Source organism: Macaca nemestrina, chromosome 5 (genome assembly GCF_043159975.1).
Source record: "Macaca nemestrina isolate mMacNem1 chromosome 5, mMacNem.hap1, whole genome shotgun sequence".
NCBI classification, from domain to species: domain Eukaryota; kingdom Metazoa; phylum Chordata; class Mammalia; order Primates; family Cercopithecidae; genus Macaca; species Macaca nemestrina.
Window position 1 is genome coordinate 158,168,044 of NC_092129.1, and position 11,570 is coordinate 158,179,613.

Below are 11,570 nucleotides of genomic sequence, written 5' to 3' on the forward strand. Positions count from 1 at the left end.
TGAGATTTCATGACATCATCCAAAGTTCTATCAGATCTAGCTGTGGGAGAAAGGAAAAGAAGGGGGTCTCGGTCAGGATGCTCATTGCATACATGTGTGTTGTTCTCTAGGTCCAGATTTCTGTTCATTACGCTATGGGCTGGCTCTTATCATGCACTTCTCAAACTTCACCATGATAACTCAGCGTGTGAGTCTGAGCATTGCAATCATTGCCATGGTGAACACCACTCAGCAGCATGCTCTATCTAATGCCTCCACTGAGGGGCCTGTTGCAGACGCCCTCAATAACTCCAGCATATCCAACAAGGAATCTGATACAAAGGTAAGTATGACAGAAAATAGGGCTCTTTGTTGAGAGGAAAAAACTTTGAAAGGAAGGCATAGATCTTGATTCTGTGGAGTATAGAAGTATACATTTCCAATGACAAACTAAAACTGACTGGAACTATTTTTCTTTGAGACATTGATTACTTCTATAATAAAAATAAGATTTCATTGAGGTTATTATGATTATAAGGTGGGTGAACTGTAGGATTAAATGTGAAAAATTTAAAAATGGAACAGTTTATGTGATGTCTTCAATGAAAAACTAGGTATTACCTGGGCACATTCTTATAGGTTACTCAATCCTATCCAGTTCTCTGCCTGTTTTACTGTTTCTAAGCAATTTTATAACCCTGTAAATTCTATATAACAAATAGAAATGCAAATAATTCTTGTCCATAGCTTTGCAAATAAATTTTGCCAAGAGAAAAATCAGTTAAAACTTTTCTCCACTCACCTCCCAGTGGACATCAGCCAATTTTGCTGTTTGTTTGTTTATTTATTTTTTGAGATAGAGTCTTTCTCTGTCATTCAGGCTGGAGTGCAGTGGCGTGATTTCAGCTCACTGCAGCCTCCGCCTCCTGGGTTCAAGTGATTTTCCTGTCTCAGCCTCCTGAGTAACTGGGACTAAGGGGGCGTGCCACGACTGCTGGCTAATTTTTGTACTTTTAGTAGAGACAGGGTTTCACTAGGCTGATCTCGAACTCCTGACCTCAGGTGATCCACCCGCCTTGGCCTCCCAAAGTGTTGGGACTACAGATGTGAGCCACTGCACCGGACTCTGCTGTATATTTAAAGTATATTTCAGCATTGCTTCCTGCTTGTGTTATGCGCGATTCTTTGAGTTTTCCTTTGAACCAGTTATAACATCTTATTTACTCCCTCCATTAATCAATGAGTTAAATAAAATCTTCGCTGTATGCTTATTTTACATTTATATGGAAACCATGAATTTACCCAATTAAAAAAATTATCCTTTAAATTATCTTGTACTGTACATTTCCAATGTCATCACTATAATTCATGATTAATGATTTTGTTACATTGGACCCAGCTTATTTACAATGAGTACATAAATTTATTGTCTCCAGTCTTTCCTCCATTATCCCATCTACATATCCACACTGAGTAGATTCACTATTCAGGTATCTTGGATACCTTCAAGTTGTCAAACATACAGTGTTCACTGGACATGCTGTGTTCCTCTGGAATTTGGACCTACTTCTCAGCACACTCACATCTGCTGTCAATGACCCATGGAAAGTTTTTGCTCTGAGCAAGCCAGAGTCCCTGTTAGTTTCTTCCAAGTGCTACAAGTTCACTTTTGCAAATTTTTCCAATGAGATAAAATTTTCCTTTTTGACTTTCTATAAATCATAGTCATTTTTCAAGGGATAGTTCAAATATTGCTTCCTTTCTGGGACCTTCCTGAATTATTCTTTTTCCTCTCAAAGTTGCTGTTTTATTTATATTCATCCTCAAATCTTGATTCTCACGTGATTCATATACCTTGTATTATTTATTGTTTTTTTGAGTGGCTAAAATATTTTATATCATATTTTATATCCTTTGGCTCTCTATAAGCATGATGCCAGACATTTAGGGGCCTTATTGCATTTATTTTTTATTTTATTTTAAAATCTATTTTATTTATTTATTTCTTTCTTTATTTTATTTATTTTAAAATCTATTTATTTTTAGGTAAATATTTAGGTAATATAACTTATATAATTATTCAGGCATTTTAGGTAGTTATTTTAAAATAATTCAAATTATTTATTGAGTTGTATCAGAAGAATGTGATCTTATTCATTTGTAATATGTGTTTTAGAAACTCAGTTCAGCCAGGGCAGACCATAATTCCCAAACTTGATTTTTCTTTTTAATTAGGTACTGATTTTGGTTAAGAGTTCAGTAAAGCTTTGTGTGTGTGTTTTAAAAATTCTTTGATATAAGAGTCAACATGTTACTCAACTTTTACTAGAAGCAAAATAGAGGAAGCACTTTCACAGATGAAATATCTCTCATTGTTTTCTTCCATTTACTTCTTCCTATTATTCATCTATATAATCATTTTCTTTACCTCTTTTCTTCATTTTTTCTGTTTTTCTCTCCTTCTAAGAAAGCAAATTAGGGGTATAATTGGTTGTTTGGGAAGGTAGGAAGAATATAGAGAAAAACAAAAATAGATATTTTATAGTAGGGTCTCACCAACCTCAAGCAACTCTGACTGTAAAGTAGATTTTCATAATAGGACTTCTTGACAAAGAGTTTTCCTATTTTTCCCCAGGCCTCTGTGTATCAGTGGAGCCCAGAAACTCAGGGTATCATCTTTAGCTCCATCAACTATGGGATAATACTGACTCTGATCCCAAGTGGATATTTAGCAGGGATATTTGGAGCAAAAAACATGCTTGGTGCTGGTTTGCTGATCTCTTCCCTTCTCACCCTCTTTACACCATTGGCTGCTGACTTCGGAGTGATTTTGGTCATTGTGGTTCGGACAGTCCAGGGCATGGCCCAGGTATCCAGATACTTTCTCATTCTGGGTGGGATCCAGATTCCTGAATTCTACAAAATATCAAAGGTCTTAATGATTTTCATTTCAGGGAATGGCATGGACAGGTCAGTTTACTATTTGGGCAAAGTGGGCTCCTCCACTTGAACGAAGCAAGCTCACCACCATTGCAGGATCAGGTAAGTGTGCACACATGGGTCATAGCTTTGTCATCTGTTCCATCCTACTGTGTCTTATCATCTATGAATCAAATAGTTTAGGGAAGAGGGAGAAAAAGTACTACGGAAAAATTCAACAATACAAGACAGTTGCATCACAAATAAGAAAGATGCATCTGTACAGTAAACACATTGAGGCTTAGAAGTAGAAGAAACCACTGTGAGCTAGGATTCAGCTCAGAAAAGCCTTAGTAGTCAGAAAAGCCTTGTAGGAAAATGTTTAAACCTTTAAGAATTGCATAAATGGAAAAAAGATCAAGTAAACTATATATACACCATCTTAGCAATGATTTTGCAGTGAGAATTAAGGCTACCACAGCTCCAAGTGGTAAGGAGAGAAATGAGGCTAGAAGAGTTTGGAGTTTCTGTATTATTCTAAGCTCTTGACTATTCTATTGTGAGCTAATTAATTCTCACAACAACCCTCTCATGTAAGTACCATTTTAAATTCTTATTTTACAGAGAAGGGAGTTAAGGAAGGTGGAGATTAAGAAAATTGCCCAAATACAAATAGCCAGCAGGCGGTAGGTCTGAGATTTAAGCCCGGGCAAATTTTAGCCCTAGAGCAGACACCCTTAATCACTATGCTAGACTGCCTTTCCGTGGTATGTGATCCTACTAAGGCCTCTACAACTTTATCAGTGCTGTTCTTCCCAGCCCGTCATGCTGAGAGTATATACTCGAAGAGCAGAACTAAGATTCCATCAAGCTTCTCACTCCTAGGTCCACTACACAGCTGCATCCTGCAGACTTTTACCTCAAGTAACCCTCCTGCTTTCTTGCTTCCTTCCATCATAGTTGTCCCCACCTCCTCTATTTGCAAATACTATCTGCTGATCTCTCTCTCTTCTAGACTGGTTTCTTTCAACCTTCCTTCCACCAAAACCAAGTTATCTTGCTAAAGTAAAGATGAGGGCCGGGCGCGGTGGCTCAAGCCTGTAATCCCTGCACTTTGGGAGGCCGAGACGGGCGGATCACGAGGTCAGGAGATCGAGACCATCCTGGCTAACACGGTGAAACCCCGTCTCTACTAAAAAATACAAAAAACTAGCCAGGAGCGGTGGCGGGCGCCTGTAGTCCCAGCTACTCGGGAAGCTGAGGCAGGAGAATGGCGTAAACCTGGGAGGCGGAGCTTGCAGTGAGCTGAGATCTGGCCACTGCACTCCAGCCTGGGCGACAGAGCGAGACTCCGTCTCAAAAAAAAAAAGAAAAAAAGAAAAAAAATAAAAAAAAAAAAAGTAAAGATGAGGCATTTTTCCTCACTTGCTTGATAATTTTCAATGTGTTCCTTCATGTTTACAGACTAAAGACTGACCTGTTTATTGCATGGATACAAAAGTTCTCAGCCATCTGGCCCCAACCTTATTCCACTCAACTCCCCTGTGCAAGCATGGCTCTAGTGGCACCGGACATTGGCTGCTCCCCACATAGATCCGCACTGCACTTCCCTCTGGCTCTGCTCCCATTAGTTTATATGCCTGGAAAGTTCTTTGCCCCTGCTCCTTGTGCCAAAATTCTATCTATCCTATTGTGTAGCTTACGTAAAAACTTCCTAAATCTTATAATTATTGTCAATTATTATTATTACTTCCACGCACATTGTAGTTTTATTATCACACTTATATTTTACATCTTTTTTTTTTTTTTCAAATTACAGGTTGGAACCCATTAGTGAGTCATAAAATGCATTGAGTGGGTTAAAATCATTATTTTAAAAAATGAATAGAATAGAATAGAATAGAAATTGTTGGAGTGCATTGGACATGGTAAAGTTAAATATTGATTCATGAAACCATTGAGGCATATGTGTGTGGTTGTGTGTACAAGTGTTTATGTATATTGGTGTGTGTGTTATGTTACCCTGTTATGTTACCCTGTAAGACCCTTCTTACTATGGGTCTCTGTGAATTATGTTTCTTGTTTTTTTTTTTTTTTAATGTAGACTCCAAAGCCTACATGGCATTTCACTAGTGACAATCAATTTTATTCACATTTTTCTCTCCAATTGGACCAGAAGCTCTTTGAGGGCAGGGGCTGTGTCTTACTGAATTTTGTAAGTCTTTCATTTCCTGCCCCCAGCCTCATATTAGATCATACAAGAATGCAACTGTAATCACAAGAAAATACTAATGGGCTATGATAGCAGAGAGTTGCTGTGACAAACTAAGGGATTTAGATTTGGTCACATTGGTGTTGAGGAGTCATTGAAGAATCAGAGGGTTTGTTACTATTATTTATTAATTTTAATTATATCATATATATTACTTTATTGGGGAAAATCTGTGAGCAGAAATAATTACTCTCATTGCCCAATAATTCTAAGTCTGCCATCTCACTGTTGGGACAATGTTTAGAGAGGCCATGAAGTCTCAGCCTTTGCTATTTTCATAAGTGTTTTTCTCCCTCTTCCCTTTAGGATCAGCATTTGGATCCTTCATCATCCTCTGTGTGGGGGGACTAATCTCACAGGCCTTGGGCTGGCCTTTTATCTTCTACATCTTTGGTGAGTCACTTTCTCCTAAATCCTAATGCCTCCATTTCCTGAGCATCCGTTTTGGCACCTACATCACCCACATTCTTCCTATATGAAAGAAAATGTCCTTTATCAAATGGAAGATGATAACAAATGTCAACGGTTGGTATCATTTTTAATCTAGTCACACAACTTGATTAACACCTTCCTGGTGGTTCTGGGAAGCCACATGCACGGGATAGAGGAGTTGACTATTCACATGGCACTGACTTGTGATGCAGTCTTGTGCTTCCATATTAAGCATCTTCTGCAGAATCTCTACCACCACATCTAAAGTGCCTGTTACATGCAGTTAAGATGTCAAAGATAGTGAAGTACATCTTCAATGTGTCTTCATATTTTATTATAATTATTATTTTTGCCCAAGATGCCGTTCACCTATTCTCTACCAAGTTCATCTTGCAAAGCTCGATTCAACTGTGCCCTTTCCCATGGGCCCTTCCAGGGCTTACTCTATTAGATTCTGGCATTCTCTCATTTATGATATTTCCTCTCTAGGTTATGTTGGTGTGTAATTATTTATTTCTCCTTTTCTTTCCACTAAACTGTGAAATGCTTGAGGCAAGGAATACATTCTATAATGTTTTCATCACTTGGGTATCATCATAGTGCCTGATTTTTAGCTTTAAAATAAAAGAATCAATGAATCCAGTAAATAGATGGAATTTAAAGAAAACTAGTCCTCAGAATCTTTTAACATAGAATGTTCTTCAAATAACAAATTCCAGTAATAAGACAATTTTCTACACTTGATTTTGTTGTTATAGCCAAATGGTATCATTAAATATAGTCCTGGCCTGAATGGCTTTCTCATTAATGGTGTTAATTATTTTGGTTTGTGCATGTTAACCAGGTATTGTACAGAAATATTTCTTTTGGGAATCCATAATGAATATATGGCTTGAATACAAATAACACTGTCTCTTGTAAGTGCATTGGAAATTTTTTCCTGCCACATGATTTCATGGAAGGTTGTTTCGAGTATGTGTGACTGCAATCCTGACTATTCAGATCTTCCACAAGACAATTTATGTGTGCATTAAGAAGTTGCTGCGGCCGGGCGCGGTGGCTCAAGCCTGTAATCCCAGCACTTTGGGAGGCCGAGACGGGCGGATCACGAGGTCAGGAGATCGAGACCATCCTGGCTGACACTGTGAAACCCCGTCTCTGCTAAAAACTACAAAAAACTAGCCGGGCGAGGTGGCAGGCGCCTGTAGTCCCAGCTACTCGGGAGGCTGAGGCAGGAGAATGGCGTGAACCCGGGAGGTGGAGCTTGCAGTGAGCTGAGATCCGGCCACTGCACTCCAGCCTGGGTGGCAGAGCCAGACTCAGTCTCAAAAAAAAAAAAAAAAAAAAAAAGAAGAAGTTGCTGCTCTCATAACACTATAATCATTGGAGCCTTTAAAGTAGTTAATCAGCTATACAATGCCGTGCTCATGTTATCTCCAGAGGGCTCTGACATTGACAAAAGGTGGCTTTCTATTTGAGACATAGTATCTTAAAAGCTTTAACAGGTTTGTAGAAGGATTGAAAGAAAGAATGGGAACATTTAGGTCCTTATGGTAGAATAAGCATTAATTGATTAGTGTGTAGAAGGGAGAGGCATGCCACTTCAGAGGAAACTCCCTTCCCCTAGTAAACAAATCTACCTAAAAACTAATTTTATACCTTCTTCCCAGGTAGCACTGGCTGTGTCTGCTGTTTCCTATGGTTCACAGTGATTTATGATGACCCCATGCATCACCCATGCATAAGTGTTAGGGAAAAGGAGCACATCGTGTCCTCACTGGCTCAACAGGTACAGTGCACACCTTGTACCTGTGGCCCATGCAGAGGTCTCTAGGGCAGGGTGTGGATCTCCTCCGAGAGGCACCATCTTGGCTGCTCTAATACTCATGCTGATTAGATATTTCTTTTTAGCCCAGTTCTCCTAGACGTGCTGTCCCCATAAAGGCGATGGTCACATGCCTACCACTTTGGGCCATTTTCCTGGGTTTTTTCAGCCATTTCTGGTTGTGCACCATCATCCTAACATACCTACCAACGTACATCAGTACTCTGCTCCATGTTAACATCAGAGATGTGAGTTTACTTCCTATACTTCTATGAAAATGATAATGGTAATAAGGAGAAACAGTTCTGTGTTACCTATTACATTCTGGCTTTACATATAACCATTAATTTAACCTTCACAATGACCTTGAGATAGGTGTTGTTATAATTCCCTTTTCACAGATGTGGAAACAGGACACTTAGAGGTGAGATAACTTGCCTCAGGTTGCACAATACTAAGTGGTAGAGCTGCTGCAGCATCCGTATTCTTAACCACTATGCTATACTAACACACCAGCTGATGCCAAAGTTTCTTTTAGAAATTAATATTGTTGGGCTGGGCACAGTGGCTCATGCCTGTAATCCCAGCACCTTGGGAGGTTGAGGCAGACGGATTATGAGGTCAGGAGTTCAAGACCAGCCTAACCAATATGGTGAAACCCCATCTCTACTAAAAATACAAAAATTAGCCAGGCATGGTGGCAGGCGCCTGTAATCACAGCTATTCAGGAGGCTGAGACAGGAGAATCGCTTGAACCTGGTAGGTGGAGGTTGCAGTGAGCCAAGATCGTGCCACTGCACTTCAGCCTGGGCAACAAAGTGAGACTCCATCTCAAAAATAAAAAACAACCAAGAAATCAATATTGCTTTTCTCTGGAGCCCAGAGTGATGCAGCTTCTGGCCCTCTTATCTGAGACAGTGTTCGTCTAGTGTAAAAAATGACACTAATTTTCCCCCAAACAACCCACAATATCATGGGAGTAAGTTAATGGCTGGTCTGTGTAACTGATAAATTTTGGTGCTAACATATCTCTGTAACTACTCTGTATAAATTTCCTTCCTTCAGAGTGGAGTTCTGTCCTCTCTGCCTTTTATTGCTGCTGCAAGCTGTACAATTCTAGGAGGTCAGCTGGCAGATTTCCTTTTGTCCAGGAATCTTCTCAGATTGATCACTGTGCGAAAGCTCTTCTCATCTCTTGGTAAGGATAAGCATGTGGGCTCATTTAACCAATTCCTTTTCTGCACATGGTCTCAGAGGGTTCCCTGACAGCATGTCCTCATTGCCCAGGGCTCCTCCTTCCATCAATATGTGCTGTGGCCCTGCCCTTTGTGGCATCCAGTTACGTGATAACCATTATTTTGCTGATACTTATTCCTGGGACCAGTAACCTATGTGACTCAGGGTTTATCATCAACACCTTAGATATCGCGCCCAGGTAAGAGCTCTACCTGTTTTTTCCCCTCCTCCAGACCCCTCCAGAGGTGTTAGACCTTAGTAGTCACCGTGAAACTCTTTAATGTTACTGACATGCACTAATGGCAGAGAGACAAATAACTACAAATGTTTGTCTATGGCCATTTTTAGAACAACAAATGTGGCATTTTTAGAACAACGACTTCCAGCCTTGGCCAGTAATCATTTTGATAAAAAGCTTCCCAAGGTTCCCTAACAGAGATTGAACTGTGTATGCTGGGAAAAGGCCCACACATGTGATTTAGAGAAGTTTCCATGGTGTTGTTCATATTAGCTACCACATATATATACAGTCATAGTAAGCCAGCTCCTGTGCCAAGACTTGCCATGTATCAACACATCTAATCCTCACAGTTACATTAGGTAGGTCCTATTGTTATCCCCATTTTATAAGGGAGAAGGCTGAGGCACAAGGAGGTTACATGGTGTGACTATGGTCACATAGAGGCAGAGCCAGGATTTGGACCCAGGGAGTTTGGCTTTGGAGTCTGTGTCCTGCCCGTTGCACAAACTGGCTTCTACACTGAGCTGCCAGGGTAAAGAAACTCAGTTCCCAAAGAGACTGCATTGCTCCCTGGTTATTGACTCAGTAGGTTGGTAATTTCAGGTTTGGCAAATAGACATTGCCCTGAATGTCTTTAGGTGAATGAAAAACTGCATTAAGCAAAATGACTTTGCCATAAGAGCTGAACTGTGTTAAAGTTGAGTTGCTGCAGAAGCTGTAGGTGGCTTTCTATATAAAATCATTTATAAAATCATCTTCCCACAGATATGCAAGTTTCCTCATGGGAATCTCAAGAGGATTTGGGCTCATCGCAGGAATCATCTCTTCCACTGCCACTGGATTCCTCATCAGTCAGGTTGGGCCAGTTTATTGAACATCTTCAAGTGGCAGGTATTGTTTTAGGTGTTGTAGATACACACAGTGCTCACAAGGTCTGGATGGCAACACAATTACTCTATTTACATGAGCCTCTAAATCAGACTCTGATAGGTCAGATTTCCCAGGGAAAGAAAAATATAAGCTTATTTTCTCAAGATGAATAGACATGAGATTGATTAAAATGAGCTGTTCTGGTGCAGAAGATAGCATGTATGGCTTCCTAGAGGTACATGAGCATGAAACAATTCTTAGTTATGAATAGAATGAATGACACATGTCAAGGAATAGCAAGAGATGAAAACAGAGGGGCATAAGAAGATCATGAAGAATATGTTCAGACTAATTCCAATTTTTAAAAAATCACAAAAGGGAAACAAAGTATCCCAAGGCCTGTTTAAAGACAATTTAATGGCTGAAAAGAGATTGGCTGTGAGACATTGCAAGGAGGATTTCTCAGTGTTTGGAAATGCAAGCTCATGAGGAAGACGAAAAGACAGACCCAGTCAGGGATGGAAGGACTGACGAGAACCAACTTACAAAGAGAAGTTTTATTTTTACTGTATTTCTATGTGATCAAGTTGCCAGGCTAATATTTGACTAAACTGCTAGGAATCCACTGTGACTATAATGCTGGAAATTACTTAGTAGGGCTTTCTGAGGAGGGTCACACAGAAGACCAAATAGAACTTGTGTTGAATTGGGATGGGTTGTAGTGATAGATGTCAACAGACAAAACCAAACCAAACCAAACCAAACCAAAATAAAAAAACAGAGAAGACACAAACACGATGCCATGGTGCCATTTTAGGCATAATTTTAAATCAGTAATATTATACATTGAAATCCAAATTTTCAGAAAAACATTAGTGTATTTTATTTTTATTTAAAGAAATAACCATCTCAACTCAGAACCCGATGTGCATTTTGGCCATTTTGTTTCCAATAGTTTCATAAGCTTTCTTAAGTAGCTACTGCACATTGTTCATTATATTCCTTGTGATCAACATTGCAATACACAACTTGGAGGGCTTCTAGAACTGGTGTAGAAGGAGCTTGTGAGATTGATCATTTTTCTGTGTTTTTTACCTCTAGGATTTTGAGTCTGGTTGGAGGAATGTCTTTTTCCTGTCTGCTGCAGTCAACATGTTTGGCCTGGTCTTTTACGTCACATTTGGGCAAGCAGAACTTCAAGACTGGGCCAAAGAGAGGACCCTCACCCGCCTCTGAGGACATAAAGTTACAAACTTAAATGCAGTACTGAGCATGAACTTTTTAAACATTTTTTACTTATCTTCATATTCTTGACCATAGACTCAGCAGTTCTTAACTCTCGCTGTGTGTTAGTCTTCCCTGGGGAGCCTTTATAAGATACTGATGCCTGGGACTCACTCCAGAAATTCTGAATGAATTGGTCTGGGGTGGAACCCAGATACCACTAATTTTTAGATACTCCTTAGAGGTTTCTACATGTACCTGGGGTTGACAACAGCTGGACAAACTTGAAAATCCATGTGGCCTTTGAATTTTCCTCATTGGAAAGTACTAAATAAATAAAAGTTCATGTGAAAATGATCACTGATAAATATCTTCATAGTGGGGCAAGTTATTGGATACAGAGAAGAGCTGCTCGGAATTGTAACCATATGTTACAGATCTCAGCACCCATCAGAACTGTAAAGCTATAATCCCCAGAATTAAAGTTTTTATTATTTTTTATACATTGTAAAACATGGACGTTTATTTATGTGGTTAAATTCTATTAAAATTTACATGCTAAAATAAAATAG

The 11,570-nt window shown here is 39.5% G+C and overlaps 1 protein-coding gene across 11 annotated transcripts in view; it reads left to right on the forward strand.

Moving 5' to 3' along the window:
- Positions 1–11,355, forward strand: part of LOC105482568 (solute carrier family 17 member 2) — an 82,817-nt gene extending 71,462 nt beyond the window's left edge. For 7 of the 11 annotated variants that reach the window (XM_011742752.2, XM_071097494.1, XM_011742754.2 and 4 more), the window contains 10 exons: positions 111–322; positions 2,615–2,848; positions 2,934–3,021; positions 5,477–5,563; positions 7,273–7,391; positions 7,514–7,675; positions 8,493–8,625; positions 8,715–8,862; positions 9,670–9,760; positions 10,876–11,355. In XM_011742752.2, coding sequence (XP_011741054.2) covers positions 111–322; positions 2,615–2,848; positions 2,934–3,021; positions 5,477–5,563; positions 7,273–7,391; positions 7,514–7,675; positions 8,493–8,625; positions 8,715–8,862; positions 9,670–9,760; positions 10,876–11,010 — 1,409 coding nt within the window. In that variant the 3' untranslated portion in view covers positions 11,011–11,355. Of the gene's footprint in view, positions 1–110; positions 323–2,614; positions 2,849–2,933; positions 3,022–5,476; positions 5,564–7,272; positions 7,392–7,513; positions 7,676–8,492; positions 8,626–8,714; positions 8,863–9,669; positions 9,796–10,875 lie in introns of all 11 variants that reach the window. The other 4 variants (XM_011742760.3, XM_011742763.2, XM_011742761.3 and 1 more) reach the window with 4 other exon arrangements.
- Positions 11,356–11,570: the final 215 nt, after the last annotated feature.